General features: G+C 41.9%; 1 protein-coding gene across 1 annotated transcript; it reads right to left on the bottom strand.

Annotated features, from left to right (window-relative positions):
- Window positions 1-8,869: 8,869 nt before the first annotated feature.
- LOC124338562 lies at window positions 8,870-12,999 on the bottom strand. The gene is made up of 2 exons (XM_046792655.1): window positions 11,855-12,999; window positions 8,870-10,359 (listed from the first exon to the last, which is right to left on the bottom strand). Exons 1-2 carry the CDS (start codon window positions 12,468-12,470, stop codon window positions 9,755-9,757), a joined length of 1,221 nt encoding a protein of 406 aa, XP_046648611.1. The 5' UTR covers window positions 12,471-12,999; the 3' UTR covers window positions 8,870-9,754.
- Window positions 13,000-19,552: the final 6,553 nt, after the last annotated feature.

The following is a 19,552-nucleotide window of genomic DNA, read 5'->3' as shown; positions in this document are numbered from 1 at the left end:
GCATACAAATCGAAAAGAGTTCCATTTGGACTAAGCTCCAGTCCATAACTTTTAAGAGTCCCTATTATTAATAAACATTTTCTCTCAGTAAAATATAGATTTCACGAAACTGTCAAGCAGATAGAGCAGCAGCTCTACGTAGACGACTACCTTGGAGGCGCAGACGATGCGACAGCGGCCATAACAATGGTGGGAGAAACTGTCACGCTATTCTCAGAAGCCAAACTCAACATGGGGAGCTGGGCAACGAACAACAAGCAGCTCCGTGACTTTCTCACCCAAAAAAAAATGTCAAATCAAGTTGTCGGAATCCTCTCACCCAGGATAGATGGCTAACAAAAAGCGCTGGGTTTTAGATGGGACACGAGCTCCGACTCATTCAAATTTGACCCAACATCTATCATGCAAGCAGCAGTGGAGATAGGAGACAAAATTACTCGATTCGATACATCAAAAACATTCGATCTGACCCATCAGTTCACGATCTCCTCGCCATGAGAAGAACCAACTGGATTTTCTCCGTCAGCCTCACTCCATGGTGGGGCGGATTCTGGGAGAGGATGGTAAGGATCACGAAAGATCTATTGAGACGATCCAACGGGCGAGCCTGTCTCGAGTACGACGAACTGGAAGTGAGCTTAATCGAGACGGAAAGTGTGATCAACGCGAGACCGTTGAACTACATTGGAGATAAGGAGTGGACGATCCGCTCCCAATAATTTCAAATCAATTCCTTAACAATCGTCGCTAAACTTGTGCAACATCGGAACCAGCAGTGAATCTATTGGCTCCAAACTCAACAAGTAAACTAATCAAGAAAAAGAATCAAAACAGGCGTCAATTCGTCAGTAAATTGTGCTCGCGTTTTGTGTCCTATTACCTGATGCAGTTGGACAACTTTCATGCAAAGGGCGCGTCGGGCCGAAAAATCCGCGTAGAAGAAGTGGTCGTAATTCACGACAAATATTCGAAACGGCTTGTGTGGGAGACGGGAGTAGTTAAAGAATTACTCCATAGTTGCGACGGCCTGGTCTGATCCACCATCGTCGAATTTCCTAATGGTAACTTATTAACAAGAGCTGTTCAATGTTTGTATCCCATAGAATTGAGAGAAGACCAACTGGAAGATGTGGAGATAGCAGCTAGATGGTGCGCTGAATCCAGAGCCAGTTGAAAAAACTGCTCCACCAATTCCAAATCCATCCAATCCGGCTCCACTCCCATTGCCTCCGATTGGTCCAGCTAACATTGAAGAAAATTATCCTGAATATGATCCAGCCGCAACCGACGCCGGTGGTCGAGGCCCAAGGTATGGGCTCTTGTGGGGAGTATGTTGGGAACGAAACTCGTCCGCAACGGCCGACGACGAGATCCGGCCGCACCACCAGAATTCCGGCTCACCTACAGGAGTATGATCTTCGGGCCCCCCGATAGGCTTCCCCTTGTCACACCCGCTTAACTGTAACTATCTCTATGGGCCCTTTCCCCCTCTGTGTTAACTTAAGATATTGGGGGCTGTCGGGCCCTTAGTGGCAATTTACATCTCTATACAACCAAGTCAGAAATACAAGCGGGTCACAATCAAACTTACTAGTGTCAGCTGCATCTTTGATTCCATCATAATCTCGGTATAGTAATTAGACACGTTTATTATTCCAAACAAGCTTATTGGTTTAGCATTGTGAAAAAACCGTTTATGCAGATGTGGACTATACACGTCTTCGTAAGTTGGCACAATGAAAAAAAACGGTTCATTTAATATACGTCATCGTGCCTAGCAGAACGCAAAAGGAATAGATACACTAGATACAAAAGGACTAAACACATCAAAACAGTTATCCTCGGAAATAGGTACCCTTTATGTTGCCAAAATAAAGTATTTAAATTTACTTACTGAATTATCTACAGGTTAAACGTTGTAGATTGCGTTATAGATTTTAAGAAGGCATTATGGATTGCCATTGAAAAAGAATTTGATGTCGGTGTCAAAGTTTTGGCTGTGTGGGTTTCATTAGACACAGCAGTGTCTTTTTCACCACATAAAATCATTAGTTAAATAAAAAATATATTAATAATCTAAGCATATATAATAAGTAAATTTAGTAATAAACAGGTTCACAGTAAATAAGTAACAGAGAAAAATAAACTTTTACTAAACTTTGCAATAGGGCTAACGAGAGCATACCGTAACCATTAGGAAAGGCACACTCTCGGCTATCCCAAAGACCGGCAGGTGTTTAGTAAAGGGTCCCAAAATTCCCCGTCAGGTTCCCTAGGTTAGGAGGCCCCTCGCCTCTCGGGGGTATAGCAAAAATAGTGGTTTTTCGTTCGTAATATATAAAATTACGAATCAATGGGTCCAGAAATTGATTCCATTTAAGCTTAAGCTATTTAATTCCCTGTCCTTAAATAACTTATTCATTTAGATTAGGCCATTTTTTATATCTAATCTAAGAGAGCACCGCATCATGAACCGGAAACTATTTGAATATTTGGAGAACACTTGGATTGATAGCTTGCTTTGGCCTCCTAAAATTTGGTCAGTTTTCATGCAACAGGTATTCTCATATTTCAAAATTAATACAATATTTCAAAACAAAACATAATTTTTTTTAACTTTCAAACTTCTTTTTGAGGTTCGAACCACCAACGAATGGAAGGATGGCACACTCACCAAGCAATCACGCTTGACTTAGAATTATTAATTTTTAAAAACCCCGCGCACCACTTTGTCTCCTCTTAGTTTCTTCTTCATCTCTTCTTTCCATTCTTCCCTTGGAGCAGGAAATGGCGATATTTTTTGTGGACACGGTAGGGACGTTTAAAAAAAATTAACAACAAATAAACTACAATGAATATTGAGGTGAAACAAACACGAAAATCTCAACTGATAACGAAGGAATGTAGTTATCTAATTATGAACGGGAACTGGAGATGACTGATATGGAAAAGACAATTATACCCGCGAAACTCCATAAGTCGCCACTCGCCATGCAAGCATGCAAGCAATTACGAATTACGGGTAACATGAACACGTCACGTCGGGCGAATCACACTTGTCGAATCATGCAAACATGCTGTTAATAACTATGGGCAATGTTGCGAGGAACCCAATTTTTTTATTATTATTCGAAAATACCAATTAAATCTTAAAACATGTTTTTTACAGACCTCCAGTTCAGACTTCAGAGAACCTGGTGGGGAGTCTCAGCACCCCTTAGTAAACACTCGCCTCTCCTCCCCCCCCTCCCTCACACACACACACACACACACATACACAGTCAGGGATAGGACAATGTGTTTCTTACTGTTTTTTCATGCTCTTATTGTAATTTCAAGAACGAACAAGCAGAAAAAATTGCACTAAACTAAATTTCAAGTATAGTATTCTTCCCTTTATCTATATTTATGATAAAAAAGAATTCATTTTACACCTTTACTTTTAAAATGATCTTATCTGACGTAAATCTGCTTTTTTTTAGTAAACTATCTCTTATGAAATCCTTAAATTTTTTCGGGGGAAGGGGATGAAGAAAAAAATGTAAGTCTTCACGAGAGGAATTATTTCACATTAACTTACACTGCGTAAATCGGATGTAGGCTTGTAAAAAACCGCGCAAGACTTATTAAATCTTTTCTGCATTTCCCCTCCCCCTTTTTTCAAAAGTGCTCAAAAAGGAGTTTGAATATAAATTCCATGTTGCCAGACTCCTTTTGCATGCTTTTGCATACAGAACATTTGAAGTACCAGCAGGTACCAGACCAGAGTAATAGATTATAAAAATATATATATATATATATATATATAATAAATAAAAATAAAATCATCTGCTGGAAGTACCATTATAAAACTTTTAGTTTAATATTTGTGGTTTGTGGAATTATTTTTTAAGTTATTTTAAATTCAGTTTTAATTACTCTATTATTATTCAGGTTTAAATTACTATTTGCAATTTTTATTTTATTTAAAAAAAAAACCATGATTAATTTAAATTGAAGGGCACACTATCGGCGGGACCCGGCAAGCAGGGTTAGCATTCTACTTTAACGACGATAACGGTATATACCGAAATCCTTTGCCCAAGACGATCCATCCATTGTATACAGAGTAGTCGGGCAGCTGCAGATATTGACCTTTGGATTGTCGCGGCATGACCTGACTTGACCTCATTTTATGTCTGTTTTTCCTTTTCCTTTACTTAAGAGTTATTGTTTCTTGCTATAAGTGAACCGTAAAACGGAAGTAATCTTGAAAGAAAAATAGCAGCTCAAATGAATAATAGCAGGTCTGGCCCTTTTTCTCTGGAATTTTCCAATCGGGTCAAAGTTGAACCACCTAGTTCAATAGTTTAACACAATACAAGAAGAGGAGAGGAAAGGGGGAAAATCCTCAGTATAGATCCTCATTATAAGCTATTAAATGTAAACAGAAGAACAAACGGAAGCAAATCGATTGACAAAAAAAATGGGTCATGATCTAGGTCATCTTACCTGCTTAGGTCATGGGAGATTTGAAACCCCTTCCCATATATGGGCGTTTGTATATTTATTTTCAGTTCTTCTTATTGCTTAGGTATATTATACTAGAACTTGGGTATCACTATATATGCACTTGTGATTTGTTATAATCTCTTGTAGAACTTCACATCAGCAACGTTGGACTGAAACCAATTATAACAAGTTTCAAAATAAATGACAAAAGGCTATCGACTCACATTACAATTATTTGTACACGCAAGGGAAAAGGAGAAACAAAAGCGGATGGGCACGGGAGGTCATCCACCGGCCACCGTAGATATATGTCTTGTTGTTCGCAACTGTAATTGAATCGTTTCCCACCTGAGTGTCATTAAATGGATATTTTGAAGAAAAAAAGAAGAAGCATTACAGTTTCTCAGATAGAGCAAGTTTTATTTGGCAATCTCAACCCCGTGTATTTCTCCATAGGAAAAACAAAATATCCTAATATGGAAGCGATGGTTTCCTAAGAAGCTACAGTAATCAAATGACTCGTCTATGATGAAAAACTGGATTTCGGTTATAGTCATAGCCTGACGTTGATTGAATATTTACAGAATTCGATTTGGTTTCTCAAATTGAAAAGCAAAGTCAACTATGTGAGCCGCTTCTCGTTGAAGAAAATTATCTAGTTGCTTATAGCATCGCCTTCTTCAGCAAAAGTAACGAATTGTCGGAAATTTTTATTAACGAAAGGTATCAAAGTCTTGGACGTTGCGCGTTGTAGGCCTATAATTTAGTAGGCATGTAAACTTGTATGTCATGTCCGAATAAAGCCCCAAGAGAAGCAGCTGGTGTCATGGTTATCCAGCAGTGATGGCTGCGTGAGCATATGGGACGCTGGCCGCCCTGTCTATATTGGTATTACACACGCCTATAATATGCTAGTTCTTCGTTGCCGCTGTTGCTGCTGCTGCTCCTCCTCCCGTTTCTAGTGCCAAAAACCGCACGACTTCCGCGTTGTCGGCGTGTCGTGACCGACAAATTTATGCTCCTTTTCTTTCTTTTATCCTTATTTTCTTGCGGGTGGGGGGTTTTCTCGACTTTGCGTCTTCACTTAACACATTGTGTTCGCAAAGGATTTCGAACAGGACGAGAAAAGGGATGATGATGATGGAGGGGAGAGGTTGATGGTGGAAAAGAATCAACCAGCAGCAGCCACGGATAGGTGGGTTGATATTATAGAACTTGCATGGACATATGTTTGGGCCGTTCAGGTGAGCGAGCGGGCGGTCACCATTAGCCATCCTCAAAGAGAGGGATTGTGTTCTGATGGGGGCAAGCAGCCGCAGCCCCCGAACTCACACACACACACATAGTATATATATATACGCACACACACACACTCACATAGAAAAAGAAGAAGAAGAAAAAAAAATACATAGGAAAGAAGAAGAAAAAGAAGGGGGGTCACTGTCGGTCATTCACCTTCATGGCTCTCTTGTGTGTGTCTATATGTGTATGCGTATATAGACATAAACTAAAGTTCCCTTTTTTTTCCCAACGCACGTATACACACACACCCATAGCCTTACTGAGTCTTGCTCTTATTATATTATTATACATGTATATACCTGCTACACATATAATAAGCCTCCCCCTCCTTATTCTTTTAGGAGGAGGAGTCGTTATCCACATATGATGTTGATTCTTATGGTCATATCTGGTCATATTACCATATTTCCAAATACAATTACGTTAGTGGTTCTACTGCATTAATCTCTTTTTGTACTCAAATCCGGTATTTTCTTTTTTATTATTATAATTTCGACACTTGAAATATCCTTTTAGTAACATTTAACCATTTTTGAATTATTTGAAAATTTAAATGATTATCAAGCGGTATCGCTTTAAAAAATATTTAAACGCTCCTTACATTGAATCAAGTTAAGGTATTTCTCATTTCACATATATTTTTTCGCTATTTTTTCCTTGTTAAAAACTTCTTCTGAATGTGTACACACGTAATTCCTTTTATACAAACTCGTCTGGTCGTCTACACATTTTTTAGTTCGTCTATATTTTGATGATTGCGGGGGGTCAGATTCCGGATGACATGTGTCGACAGCATTTCCTCCTCTGCGAAGTCGTCGCCGACTACTTATATTTCTCCCCTGTACACATATACACACACATGCACAGCTACATAGTGTGCATCATGTTCGGAAAACAGCTGAGGTATGTAACACACCGAACAGTGTGTGTTACATTCATACACGTCCGAGTTGAACTGGAACTCTGGGAGATGTGATAATTATAAGCTCCTCCGTCCTTGTCCCATGTTTATTTCTCATTCTTTTTTGGTTTTGCTTTGTTTCTCCTTCTTCTTATTCCTTTTGTCTTATTGTCCTTCTCTTCTTTTGAGCTTTGTTTCGGTAGTTGATATGTTGTTTGGCGTTGTATACATGTCCAACTGAGCAACAACTTCAGCTCGCGGTGACCGGTTCAACCAGCTAGAATGGTGGGTTTTGAGTTTTTAACACTAATTCTTCGTCTCTTCTTTTTCTTCTGAATTTGTTTTTCTTTGCTCGTCCTTTTGAGGGGTTCGCGTACTGTACCACGCTATAAGGATTGCTTTTCACGTGACTCTGCCTTTTGTTTTTCTCATTAAAAATTCCTCTTTCTTTTTCGGGCAGTAACAAACAATGGGGCAAGCTGTGTGTGTGTGTGTGTGTGCGTCTATAGGAGTTGGCAACGAACGAACAACAGGGCGAACGTGTTTTCTGTGTATTATAGCCAAAATGTGTGTATGTAATAGCAGCAGCAGCCAGCATTCGTGATATTATAGAGACGTGCTGTAGCTGCCGCTGGCTGGCCGCTCTTATTCGCCTCTTGTTGTTCTGGTTCTCCTCTAATGTTATTGGGATGTCTTCACGCCGGCAATTTTATTTATTTATTTTTTCCTTTTCCATTTATTTTTTCAGTGGGTTACTGCCGGTCTTTGCCCTTGCCCTGTTCGTCGTACCGTGCGAGCCAGCAAGGCGGTGAAAAGAGTGACGTCATCGGTGACGTACCGGTACCGCCCCTGTTTCCCTCCTTCTTCATCGGCAGTCACGCCTCCCACCAGCACTCTTCTGTTTATTTCTCCCACCTCTTTTCGTTGCGCGAATCGCCCACTTTCTCGTCGATTTCAAGCGACAACTCGTTTGAACCACTCGACGCGTTTACCTGAAATGCCCACCAAGTGCTGTCACTGCATGGATCGCGGAAATGAGCCGCACGCACGTTTTTCGTCGATCGTTTACTTCCACATCACCGCGCCACATTCGTGTACCTATCAAGCTCTTTGTTATTATTACATGAAGTTTCGGGCGATTTACTTTTGAGACGATGGCACCGATTTCAATGTTGAGCTCTGGGCTGCATGCTCCAAGTTCATTGAACCATCAGCCCTGTTTCACTGTAGCATAAAGACTCTCGAAAGGAGTACCACAATAGGGACTATGTACAGTATCGTCCAAAAAAATCCGAAAGCAGCTCTTTTTCAAAAGCCTAGTTTAATGTATATTTTTTGTTTTTTAATTTTCAAGACTTCATATTATGCGTAGAATTAATTGTTTTACAAAGTTCATTTATTAGAATTAAGAAAAAAATGCCGAAATATTTTTTAAAAATAAAGAAAGAGATCAAGGTGTTCGGATTTTTTTGGACGATACTGCCAAGTCAAACACGCTACCAGAGTGGCAGAGTAGAGATTTGCATAATATACCATCAGTCGGCTGAATTTAAGCATATTATATGCCCATTCCAGGAACTCGACTCTTCCATATTCATAATTCATTGCATTTGAATTATTCTATAATCATTTTCATTTAATAGTAATTTTTCATCATTTGTTATTCGAAGCGCCGAAATTTATCTAGTATGAATAAATCAAGTCAATTTTATTTGATAAAAAAAATTCTCTGATGGAAGTCGAATGATCGGCGGCGCTCAACGATCGTCGGATGATGACCCCAGCTCTCAGCTCTATGAACCAAACAATTTTTCAGACGAATATCCGAACGGCATAGACTTTGACACCGTCTCACAAAACGCCTGCACGTTTCACGCATTCGTGCAGATCCTTACAAGCGCATAAGTTCCGCATTCAATTCTCCGACAGCAGCCTGATTTCATTTATTCAAGGGCTTTCGTGAATTTAGATTTGACTTTCTTTTTATTCGAGTTTTATTTTATTTTTTGGAGGGACGGGGGTTACCAATCGTGAGAATAAACGTCAATCTTTTTTTTTTTTTTGGGGGGGGGGGGGGTCTATCCAAGCGTGACTTTTTCTAAAAAGGGGTGGTGGCATCCGGAATTGGCACCAATTCATTGGAATTTAAAGAAAAATAATGAAATAACATCAGAGTCAGATTTGTGTATCGCGATATCGATTTGCATATATTTTTTGTTTTTGCTGTTACCCAACAGGTTTCAGGGCTACATGATACATGGGTATACGTCTCTTGTGGCTGTTTTTTATTTTATTTTAGTCGTCTCTTTCGTACAACGTTATATAATCTCCATGCTGCTTCAGTCAGAAATGCGGCTGGTGAATAAATGAGAGCGCTACAATTTATACATGCATTTTTTTTTTTAGGAATCTTGGCATGGACGCAATCGTCAAATTACTAACCCTGATCTTCATTTAAATTTAAATATAAATAGAAAAATAATAATTTCTCTCTTTCTTTGTGCTTGATTTTTTTTTTTCGTTTTTTTAATGTGTTTTTTTATTTTATTATTATTTGAATCAATATTTTCTTTTATTAATTTTTTAGCGTTTTCCTATTTTTCTTCCCCTTCTTTTTTTTCTTTTTCTCTTTATTTCTTTCGCTCGATTTATAATTATTTTTGGGAGGGAGCAATCCTTTGCGGATGCTTTCGACCACTCCCGGAAATAGATTCTATTCACATGTACGACGACATCCGTATTCGCTAGATGTCGCTATCTTTCCCACTTCTTTAAAAGAAAAATAATAATAATTTTAAAAAAATATCTACTACTTTCCAAACAAAAAAAAATTCTCCTGCCCAAAATAAATCGTCCTCACCTAGTATTATCACGTTTAGAAGCCATTAAATCGCTAAATAAAATTATCAAAAGTAATCTCAAGAAGGCGTTACGAATAGAAATGGGAGAAAATGGATGGGAAAAGAAAATTAAGGCGGCGTGGATATGTGTTGAACTGTTGATGCGGTGAATGGGCTGGTGGGATGGAAAAAAACAAATTGCTGCTGGTCGCCGTCCTCATCACTCGTCCTGCAGCTGAATGGCGAAGCGTTTCGACAATTTCTGCCAGAAGCGAATCATGTCCATCCGGATGAGTCGGTGGACGGGAGCCGGGCAGAGTTTGTACTCGGCGTCGCACTGCTGGGCCGATTTGAAGCGCGAGCCCTTCTTGTCGGCCCAGACGTAGGTGAAGAATCTCTTGAGCGCCGGATGATAGTCTTGCTTGGCTTTGGCCGCTTCCGGTTTGCTGCTCCGCTCGAAAAGGCGCCGCAACAAATTGGACAGCGGCTGATAGGCATCCGGCTGCTGGCTGGCGTAGCAGGTGAGCTTCCAGCGGCAGTCGAGGTTGTCGATCTTCATGAGAGTGAAGTAAGCCTCCAGCCGCGACAGCAGCGGCCCGTAGTGCGACTCGAACTTGTAGTCGGACGACTGAGCGTTGTAGCGGCCGGCGGATTTGGCGGGTCTGCTGTCGGCGGGTGACCCGTCATGAACGTCGATGATGTTGTTGTCGTCCCTTTCCAATGCTGGGTGGTGCCTTTCGCGACTGGCCCGACCTCGGTAGTAAGTCGGAGGACGATGGGCGAGCGTGGGCAACAGGAAGCTGACCGGCACCCACACGACCAGCACTGCACACCATGGGGGCAAGCAAAAGAAAAAAAGAAGCGAATTAGATATAAACGTCAACATTCTAGGAATTTGCCAAGTGGCAAGGACTTATTTCCTAATGGCTGCATAATATCTAATCCATCGCACGTATACCCAATGATGGCGATTTGCATAACGCGACTTGTTCGTATAGGCCTAATATCTATTCTGTAACAGGGCACGGGGATAATACCTGGAAGACACAGTCGTCTATGTAAATGATCGATTTCTATTTGTACTCATATCTCTCTCCTGTGTGTGCGGATAGGTTGTATATTATCAACCGAATATCTCGAAGTCGATTGCGTGCTGTCATTGACAACGCCCAAACCTTCGCATTATTTTTTTTGAAACACTTAAAGGGAAAAGAAAAGCGGACCGGTTTGATTCGGTCAATTGTTTGGTTTTGGTTTTGTTTTGTTTTGTTTTGTTTCTTTCCAATTTAACCCTGTTGCTCCGCTGTTCCTGTCTCTCCGCAACGCCGGCGTATATGGAGATTGAAAAACAAAATTAAATAGAGTTTTAAACGAATACGAGTGTAACAGGAGAGAGATCGCACACAATGATTGGACGTAATCGAAATTCCGGCGATATGGAAATAAGAAATTGGAGCGCAACAACAACACAACGTCTGGGAATGAGATTTCCAGGGAAATGTGTTTTTATATCTCTAATAATTCGACGGCGGAGTGACTGAAGAAAACAATTCAACGACCTCAACAATATACAAACAACTCTCGACTGCTGGCATTTCCCATTGCCGTTTCTTGTGTGGAAAACTTTAGTTGTTTTTTTTAGTTCTAAATTCTTGTTTGTTTGCTCGCTGTCTGTTACGGACCGCAGCAGTGATTATATGTGCTGCCGACACCGTTTTACCATTTCTTGTTTCATAAGTAGGTCACGAATGATGACATCAGAATTGGCACTGTGCGGCCGCAGCCCAGATCCGAGAATTTCAACGATCAATGACAACCAGAAAATAATCAAAGTCATGACGGCTCAATTTTTAAATTTATGCATAGGATCAACAGGTCCAGGAAAAAAAAGAGAGAATTATTTTTACCAAAAAGATAATTAAAATAAAAACAAGTGGCCTATACTCGACGACGAGGTAGGTAGTATAAACTAAAAGGGCGAACGTGAAAGTTGAAACTCTGCGCAACTGCAGACCGGATGCCTTTCACTTTGGCCGTTTCAATTTTCGATCGCGGTCAAGCAATTTGATGATGACAAATGATTTCTTTTCCTTTTTATTACTTGTGCGTTGGCGTTTGACCACAATAGGAATTTAAGGACGTGAGATATCAAAACAAAAATTGAATAACAAATGCCGAAATAAATTTCCTACGAAATAATTGGCGACTATTTTGCGTGCGGAAATGGTCAAACTATTCAGCCACGGTCTACTTTATGCGAATCCAAAACGATAGACACCAAATAAATTTTTCAAAATCAAGAAAAAGAAATGAGACTTACATCCACGGAAGAATCCTCCGCGGTTGATGGAGAGTAGACGAGACACGGCGGCATTTGACTCGAGTTTTTCCTTGCGCTCCTCGGCCGCCCGTAGAAGAGCATTGAGCCGGGCCAGAGCCGTGGGAAGATGATGACGGCCGTCGTCGCCGTCGTCGTCTGCTGCTGCTTCACGCTGGTTGCCGACTCGTTCTTCTTGTTCTTCAAGTTCACCACGTTCCTCCAAGTCTTCCGAGTCCTTGCCATTGACTCGCTCGTCAATGGTTGGGCGCCCGTCCAAACGGTTGGCGCTGCTGTCGTTTCCGATCAATCCAGCCAGATGTCGAGTCAGCTGGGCGGCCGTCAGCTCCTCCGCTTCGATTCGGATGGCGTCAGCCGGAATCGAGTAACCGTCGCCAGCAGCAGCAGCAGCCAGCACCGTCACATCGCAGCACAGTCCAAGAAAGGTTCCCAACAAGACGACGGCCAGCAGCGATGATGATGGCAGCAGCAGCCTGATCCGCCGGCTGCTTCGGCCGGATGGCTTCCGCACGATGGAAGCGTTCCGCATTCTCTCGATCTTCTCGGCTCTTCGAGTGCGACACGGATTAGTAGAGGCCGGTTGGGTCGAGTGGGACATTGCTGGATTGCTGGACCATTGTATTCGCCATCGTGTAATTCTGTTTGTGTGTTTGTGTTTGTGTGTAGAGGGGGGGAATGGATTGCAAGTCCAAAAAAGGAAGTAGCTCTCTTTTTCTTTTTTTGAAAAATTGGCGGGACGAGAGATGTGGCTCGTTAGTAAAGGCCGGTGGGATCTAGTTTCGGAGACATCCTGAGAAATTGGATTTCAATCAATTCGGATCGAGTCGATGGCCTTTCCTTTCAAAAGAAGAAGAAAAACGAGGAATTCCGGTCGGAAATGGAAATGAAATGACAAGAAGTGAACGGGAGTGGGGAGGGGGGGGGGGGTGAATAGCAAATTCAACTGATGGCCGTGTTTGGAGAGAAAAAGGAGGGGAAACGGATGGCCGGACTGCCACTACCGAACCGAAGAAGGAGAGAGAAAAAAAAGGGAAAAATGGAGGTTTTGGTAGGTGCGTCTGGTACGGAGCCGAGTGGCTGAATGTCCTGCTGCAGCCACCAGCGCAGCCAGGTATATAGCTGCTGCTGCCGTAAGGATGTCGACTGCTTGGGCTCACACACACAGATCCGTCAGCGCCCGAGTGCGGATGAGTTGGGGCAGGTGAGGGCGGGGCTTAAAGACCAGCTGGGCGGAGCTACCCACTCCACAGAGGGAGGAACTAGACATTTGTCTTTATTTCTCTACTGCTGCTGCTGCTGTCCTATGTGAATGTTTTTGTATAGAGCTGGAATAGCTGGGCTCGCTCTGTCGCTTGCACACCCCCACTGCTGCTGGAAGTGGTGATGATGAGACGGGCGTTGGGGGCCAAGGCGTTCGAGTCACGCCGCTCGGCCACGTGACGTCACCGATGTTGAGTGTGGCCGCGATACGTATATGTACGTCATCATTCATTGTCGGACACAGGCCGGCAGTAACCCAGAAGAAAAAATAAAATAAAATAAAATTTTTAAAAAGGCAGCTGTTATAGATATTTCTCTTATGGACTTGCACCGCCAGCAGAAAGACGGTTGCTCACGCGTTCAACCGCCTTTTTTTTTTCCTACTATATTTCTTTTTTTTTTTTTTTTTTATTTCCCTCTGGTCGGCCGTCGTCCTCAATCGGCTCATCAGACAACATTTTTTTTCGCCTGTTGAACAGCATCACGACATTTTTTTTCGTACTTTATAGGAAGAGAAACTATAGTCGAGTACTTGATGGAATGTTTGCAATTACAAAAATTTCAATTAAAAGATCGTCACAGCCAAACGGAAATGATTACATTTCTGGTTAAGAAAAGACACCGGACCGTTGACTGTAATAAAAGAAGTGAGAAAAAACAAACAAATGAAAAAAAAAAAAAGGAAAAAGGAAATAACACCAGCGGAGAACCAAGGAGTTTCCATTGGAGTTTCAGTTCACGGCGCAGAGGAACGCGATCCCGTTATCGGTCGGTCCGGACAGTCGAGCGCTGCTCTCGGCTGCTCTACGATGAGTCTCATCTATTTTCGAACCAAATTAAATTTACTGTACTTCGAACATAAGAACGAAAAGACAAGAGAGAGGTTGTCTATCCATCTTGTATTCCACCTTGTAATAGACAGTGAGAGACCCGCTCGGACGGGGTTGGTTAATATTATGTTCCACCGTTGCTCGACACGCACACAAATGCCCCCCCCCAAATGTCCTGCATCATCAAAGGTAATCGAGTACGCGGATGTAATCAGACTAATAATAATAATAACCTAGCAGAAAAATAAGTAGCGCATGCAGCCGATTGTTATATTAGATGTCGGATGGATCTTAATTTTTTGCGCATCTAAAAATGAAGTACAACCGAAGACTTTTTCAGCTGCCAAATGTCTAGTTGTAGTGGACATTGTTGATACGGTGCCCGAATTGAATGATCTAGACTAGATGATTTATGCAGCCAAGAATGTCACGGTCAACGAGCTCTTGGCCCAACCTGTTGCCGCAACTCAATTTGATGCTGACCGATGCGTTCGCTCGCTCTCACCTTAACAAACTTTTTGGCGATGCGCATCATCCTCATCCCAGCCGGTTTCCTCTCCGTTCGACATCTACGGCATATAATGACGCACTTTATTTCATTACACCTAAATAAGTCTATACGTTTAGTATAATGGCTTTTCTTGGACGGACGTTTGATGGACCCCAACCGACAGCAGATGATCTCTCCGCCATTTTCTTCAGCTAAGAAACGAGAAATATAGCTTCTTCTTCTTCTTTATTTTGTTATAAGACAAAGCCTACGAGCAAGATTGGCCAAGACACCATCAGGTTGGTTGGTTGCTCATCCTCTGTAAAGCTGGTGGCTTCTCTCCTTGTGTCGATTTGCTGATGCTGGCCATCAGCAGACAGACAGACAGACTGTTGCTGGCCGAGAACCGGTGTGTGCGCAGTAGTATAGGAGCGACGACGAGCCGGCCGGGGCAGCGAACTTGATTCTCTACATATATTCTGGCTTTGCTCCCGTGTAACAAACGACCGGCTAGCTAGCGCTAATAACACGGCATCGTCCGCCTTTGCTGCGCATCCAGCAAAATATACACACGAGAACCCCAAGCCATTGGACATGTATAGCCTGTCTTCGCATCGATATTCCCTTTGGCTAATAATAACCCAAACTTTTTATGGAAAAAAAGAATAGACGAACGAATAAATGAGGACTCGTTTTAGTTTTAGTTATTTTTTTTTTAGTTTCTTGCCCGGCGTCCCTTTATTTTGTTGACTCTAAACATCGGGCGACAGCTCAGCGGAAAGTCGTGGCTTTTGTCTTTTTATCGGGAGAAACAATCGAGAGTAACTGAAATAAATTGAGCGTGAAAATCGTCCGTAGAAAATAAGATCATAAGATCACGAACGACCATTTTGTGACAGCTCTCGAGCATCGACAGGTCTTCTCGTGATTGTCTTGCTGCTGGCTGCATCGATTCAGGTGTATTGAACTCTTTTCCCCCCCATTTTGAACGGGAATTACCGGCAAAGAGTGATATAGAGAGAGGAGACCCGCGATGGACGTCATTCGTGACATCACAGGCTTCTCAGCAGATGCACTGCAGATAAAGAATATTATGACAAACGAATGTAGAATAAGAATCTAAGGCTCTTATAATGTCGCTGTTCTATCTCTTCTTCTTCTTTGATTTGTCTTCCACTTTGGGTTTTCTTCTCCTTTTTGATTCATTCCTCTTCTTTCTCCCTTTTCTCCACACGACCAGCACCGAATACCCATCGCCCCCCACAACTTCTTCTTTTTTTTTCCGAAAGAATCTATTCTTTTTTTGATATTTTCTCTTCCTTATTCCTTTTTTTCTCCACCATTCGCTCACTCACTCAATGGTGTGGGACTCGTCTTTCTCTTCTCCTTCTTCTTCTTCTTCTCCCTGTTGGCGGCACCAAAAACTCTCCGGGTTCTCGGGCGGGTTCACTGGGGCAATGCCCGACGAGTTTTTGGGCACCGTCATACTACTCAGCTATCAGATATATCTCCTATAGCTATAATATACATACACTCGGGCACAAAATCAGGCTTTAACAGGCAGCAGAAGCTTCAATAGAGCTCTGCCTATTTTTTCGTTCACTCCATTTTGTTCCATCGTCATTCGTCTGGAAATGTATAATTTATCAAACACTTTTGATCCATTTCTGTTTATTGGATACCGTTGGATCTTTCTCATTCAATTTCAACTCGTCCAGAATGAACTGACGAATTCGATGAATTTCTTTTGAGGTACAGGAGTGAGCATCCGCGATCTGGAAAATGTTTTCATAAAAAAAAGGGAAAATAGAATTAAAGTCGGCGCTGGAAAGAAGTATGAAGAAGAAAAAAAGAGTTGAATGAATGTTCTCTAGGCGAAGCGAACGTGCCAAAGTATAACGCGGAAGTGGATGCTCTGCTATATAGCCGCCGCTTCGTTCGCTCGCTTCAGGTCAATGGCGTCCGCTTTTTTTCTTCTTTTTCTTTTTCTTTTTCTTTTTCTTAGCTCTTTCCTGCTTACATATACAGACGAAAAAACAAAAATTTCCAACAGCCTAGACAGCCAAAAAGCCGGCAGGTTGTTGCGTGCATCAGGGCACTTGTTTTTATTTTTATATATTTTTTTCCTTTTTTTTGCTGTTTCAGTCGGTTACGTTCGTTCGTTCGCCGCGCGATGTGCTCGCGGCTATCCCGGGACGTTGCGCTTGTTCTCTGTAGGTCACAGTCGTGATGCAATTTTCGCTCTGCCTTCTGCCTTTTGTGCTGTTTTTTTTATTATTTGATATTCCTCCTTTTTCTTCTTTCTCTCTCTTCTCTTTCCTTTTGATTCTTTATTTGCCCATTATTGCTATTACCCCGTTTCTTTTTCCTTCTCTTCTTCTTCTTCTTCTCTCTCGACGACTCTCGAGACTCGCATTTCTTTTGAGTCGCTTTTTTTTCCGTGCCGACCGCAATGCTGTGAGCTGCTCTTTTCTCCTGGAAGCGCACGACCAAGAAAAACCATCGGCGGCCACCCGGAGTCCCAAAGCCGCACACGAAAGAAACAAAAAAATTAATAAAAGGAAAGAAATAAAATAGTTGGTTTTTTGTTTTTTTCTTTTTTTGGTTTGAAATGTCGCATGTTTATAATATGTTGTTGTATTTACAGTATTACCAGTGGGTACACAGCATTTACAGGTACATAAAAAGGTGACATTTCCGCGTGCTGGGCGGCTCGCGCTAGAAAAAAACCCGCTCGTCATTTTTGGTTTTTTGGACGTCAAAATGAAATTGGGAAAAAACTTTTTTTCGGACGCATTTCGTATGTGTCGAGTTGGTCGCTATCGAGGTCAGGAGAGACGCAGATGTAGCCGCGGCATACTGTGTGCCAATATAATAGACCATTCTTCCCCGCGATGCAAAAGTGGGGAACAAAAACCGACGTCATCGCGCGGGATCTCGTCATTCTGCCCCCTGGCCTATCGCGAAAGTTTTTTCGCAATTTCCCGATCTGTGCCAGTAGGTTGGCATAGCTCCTACAAATAATTGGATATGTTTCCGCTGAATATTATCGGCACTATAACTCCGCTTGCAACCATCAATGCGATCTGGAAATGAGTCACGCCTGATATACCTAAGTACGGACTATAGTAGAATTTATAAAAGGCCACCACCAACTGTTTCGACACTCACGCGACCACCGGTTGCGCGCTCTGTGTGTCGCAATTAAAAGAAAGTTTGACATTCTAGGATTATTTTTTGGCCTGCTTCTTTTTAAGGATATAGTATGTAGACGTGTGGGACGTATAAATATACGACTGCGTTACCATTTAGGGAAACTGTAACAAGTTCTATATAGTCTTTATGGTAGACATTTCCCCGGGTGGATTTCTAATTTCTTCTTCGTTGCTTTTTTACTATTATTGCGCGGTGCTAAAATTGTAGACGCGAAAAAAAAAACACAAAAAAACGTCGTGAATGAAGGACGAGTGTCACAAGTTTCCCTGGTCGAACGCGTAACAAGTTTTCTTTTTCTTCTTGTTGTTAAATTACGTTGAATGAGGAAAGAGCCGAGTGACACTTTCTCCTGCCGAGGGGTCGAAGACCTCCGCATTGAGGGGGTCGTGGGCCATCATCCAATGCGGATACAAATCGTCGCTCCACGCAACGGGCGGTCCCACCAACACACACAGCACAAACGTACATATAATAAAACTTGTAATGCACGTAAGCCATCGGCTGAGAGAGGCTAAAAAAGATAAGAAAGTTCCCCCCTTTTTATTTTTTGTTATTTATTTTTGGCAAAGAAATTCCTCGCAGCAGAGGTCCTCCCTGGATGTTACGGACGATGGCAATCGGCGCCAGCCAATGGAGGGGCCCTCTGCATACAGTGTGAAGATAATGTGGCGTTGGAGTCTGAAATTCATTTCCGTGATTATTATTTACTATATGTACGTGAAGGAATTCGATCGATCAGTCGGTGAGAGTAGAAGACAACAAAACGGACGGGGTAAACCTCAAAAGTGACTTAACTCGAAATAGAATCAAACCGGCCAGGAGAAAATATAAAATAAAAGATAAAATAAAAGATAATGACGAACGAATGGACGGACGGACGGCGGGTCTTGTATAGTCACAGTCTTATACAACAGTGTATTACATTCCCCCCTCTAGACTTATTATATTCTTGCCCTTTTATAGTATTATATATGCTGTCGAATAATAAGTAAAAGAAGAAGAGGGAGAAATAGAACCCCGAGAAAACCAGGAGGGTATCCGCGTCGCTGCTACAGGAAGAAGAAAGGAAGAAAAAAATAAAAAATAAAATAAAAGGAAAAGGTAAAAATTGTGGCAATGACCGACTGTGACCCCCACGTGCGAACGCCTCCAGCGAACTAGGACGTACCTTGCTTTTTTTCTTCTTGTATATTTCTTTTTTTTTTCCGTCCTTAATATTTTTGTGGTGTATTCTTTCTCTACACTCGAGTTATTTTATTATTAATTTTCTATTTTTTTTTAAAGAAAAAGCTAATCGCGATTCCTTCCGCGCCTTATGTATATTGACAGTCCCACCTCCTGACTTGTGTGTAATCAAGAATTATTGATAGGCATTGAGTCAGCTTCGTGTCAAACTATTCAACTCTATTCGCCGGTTCAATTCTATGGGTCTACTCCAGTTATATCCTATACTCTTTTTTTCCGGATTTCCAAGACCCCGGAAAAGGAAATGAATGGAAGGTTTGACCCGGGTCCGTGGAGGGTCATCAACGCTTGGGGACTTAGGATATCCATCTAAATCCCATTGTACAGCATATACAATAAATCGAACATAGCTATATCATATTTTACAATGAGAATTGATTGAACGCTCAATTTTTTCTTTTCTTTTTTTCTACCGGAGGGATTTCATTTCTTTTGATGTTTTTTGGGGGCCAAAAGAAATGTAGCGAAGAAAAAGTCTTTGTTGGATTTTTGTCGTCTTCTTCTTTTTTTCTTTCACCGCCAAGCTGCAAAGTGGCTACATTCTAGGCTGTTGGATTGGCCCGCTCCTATTTCATTCCCTTTCACCCCCGCTTTTGATACACGTAAATACTTTGGGTCGACATGAAATGAAAGTGTCTT

This window comes from Daphnia pulicaria, chromosome 4 (genome assembly GCF_021234035.1).
Source record: "Daphnia pulicaria isolate SC F1-1A chromosome 4, SC_F0-13Bv2, whole genome shotgun sequence".
Taxonomy (NCBI): Eukaryota; Metazoa; Arthropoda; class Branchiopoda; order Diplostraca; family Daphniidae; genus Daphnia; species Daphnia pulicaria.
Note: the sequence above shows the minus strand (reverse complement) of the source record. Positions and strands in the feature narration are given on the sequence as shown.